Source organism: Limulus polyphemus, unplaced genomic scaffold (assembly GCF_000517525.1).
Source record: "Limulus polyphemus unplaced genomic scaffold, Limulus_polyphemus-2.1.2 Scaffold6844, whole genome shotgun sequence".
Lineage (NCBI taxonomy): Eukaryota > Metazoa > Arthropoda > Merostomata > Xiphosura > Limulidae > Limulus > Limulus polyphemus.
The window spans coordinates 18202-20421 of record NW_013672454.1 but is presented as its reverse complement, the minus strand read 5'-3'; the positions used below and the strand labels follow the sequence as shown (position 1 = coordinate 20421).

The window sequence follows — 2220 nt, the reverse complement described above, 5'->3', positions numbered from 1 at the left end:
AGGAGACTGGATATATTTAACATTGTAAGTTGTTAGGTCTGTCATTAGATGCCTGAGACTGGGGAGATTAAATCTCCCCAGTCTCCTGTGTCTAATGACAGATCTAGCAACTTAGTATTAAATCTCCCCAGTTTCCTGTGTCTAATGACAGATCTAACATTTTAATATTAAAAATACAGAACAGACCTTATATTACAATGTACTACTCCATGAATACAGTGTAACTAAACCAATACAGAATAGACCTTATAATACAATGTATTACTTCAGGAATACAGTGTAACCAAACCAATATAGAATTAACCTTATAATACAATGTATTACTTCAGACACAATATGGAGGTCTTAGTTATATCTTACACACTATATAGTTCTCTTCTTCTTGTCAAAAATCCACTTAGGCTTATTCAATTGGTTTAGAATTCAGTTGACAAGCTGAACTATTTTTCTCCATTTCTATTGCTAAACTGTCTGTGTATAGTTTCCCTAAGAGTTGTTGAGTTACCACAGTTGTATCCTGTACTTCAAAAATTGTCCTTTCTCATATTTCCAAGAATCATCTGCCTTTTTTGAAAATCTACTCAGGCTGGTTCATTTACTATAGAACTCCCTTTGACGAGCAACTTATTCTCCTTATCTCTTACAAAATTGTTTATCTCACTCTGACATAACAACTGTTAGGCCTTTCCCTCCCATGACGATTAACAATGCATTTAACTTTTCTCTGACTGAACTTCTTCTTCCAGTGACTTTATTCTTTTCTGCTGTGTTTATGTCTGCTTGCCAGCTATTTATACATCTATCACTTAAGCCTTCTAGCAATCTCTATATCCTCGACATCAACAGAATACATGCAGCATTTGACAGCCTCAACGTCAATAAATTATAAGTACAGCATATAATTCTTACCAAGTTACGCAACTAAACTTGTCATAACTCTCGGCCTTTAAAATAATTGCTTTTAACTCTCTTGTTATGAAAAAAACTAAATAATCATGAAATATTCACGCACAAAATTAATTAATTAATAATATCTACAATAAACAGTCATACAACATTTTATAATCAAACCTTATTCGTACCTGGTAAACGTTTCAGAAGCAGCTCCAAATATAGCTATTTCTTTCACTCCAACAGATAGCTGCATAATAAAAGACACACAGAACATTATGTATAACCTGATGGGATACTTAAAAGTGATGTTACATCATAATATAGACTGCCCTCCAATAATCTCTTTCAGTAACAAAACTGTCTTACATAAACGAGTAAGTTAAATTCCTTTATCTTTCAATATAAAATAACTAATGCCTTACAGAGTCCTTCCTACACATAAAACTGAATACAATAAGCATCAATAGATTTGACAGTACTATGAATGGTCTATTTTATGGAATGGCAATGTGTCTGTACTATAAAACCTACTTTTTACTGTTAATTAATGATTTTGTAATATATTCCATTTTATATGCAATAAAAGGTAAACCTTTTTTCAACTCCCTTATGTGTTCTGTAGAAACTCTTTAAAAATTTTCTTTCTCACTAGATTAGCATAAGCAACAGATTTTCAAAAATCTAAAAAGAAGCCAAAAATATCCCGTGAAAAATGTTGTCTTTCAAATGATTAATTCCTGCATTCTCTAATGAGAGTGGAATGATAAGTAGACTTAAAACTGCTTTTTTTATATACACAAAATATATATATATATATATATGTTTATTTTACAATAGCAGCATGTTTAAACAATTTCCAGTGTTACATTTCTCCAGTCTCCTGTGTCTAATGACAGATCTAACAACTTAGTATTATATCTCCCTAGTCTCCTGTGTTTAATGACAGAGCTAACAACTTAGTATTAAATCTCCCCAGTCTCCTATGTCTAATGACAGATCTAACATTTTAGTATTAAATCTCCCCAGTCTCCTGTGTCTAATGATAGATCTAACAACTTAGTATTAAATCTCCCCAGTCTCCTGAGTTTATTGACAGATATAACAACTTAGTATTAAATCTCTCTAGTCTCCTGTGTCTAATGATAGATATAACAACTTAGTATTAAATCTCGCCAGCATCCTGTGTCTAACAACAGATCTAACAACTTAGTATTAAATCTCCCCAGTCTCAGGCATCTAATGACAGATATAACAACTTAGAATTAAATCTCCCCAGTCTCAGGCATCTAATGACAGATATAACAACTTAGAAGGTTTAGTTACACT

The 2220-nt window shown here is 32.1% G+C and overlaps 1 protein-coding gene across 1 annotated transcript in view; it reads right to left on the bottom strand.

Moving 5' to 3' along the window:
* Nucleotides 1-2220, bottom strand: part of LOC106474118 (hydroxymethylglutaryl-CoA lyase, mitochondrial-like) — a 42386-nt gene that overhangs the window by 23394 nt on the left and 16772 nt on the right. Inside the window, exon 5 of the mRNA XM_013934809.2 lies at nt 1083-1141. Coding sequence (XP_013790263.1) covers nt 1083-1141 — 59 coding nt within the window. The remainder of the gene's footprint in view (nt 1-1082; nt 1142-2220) is intronic.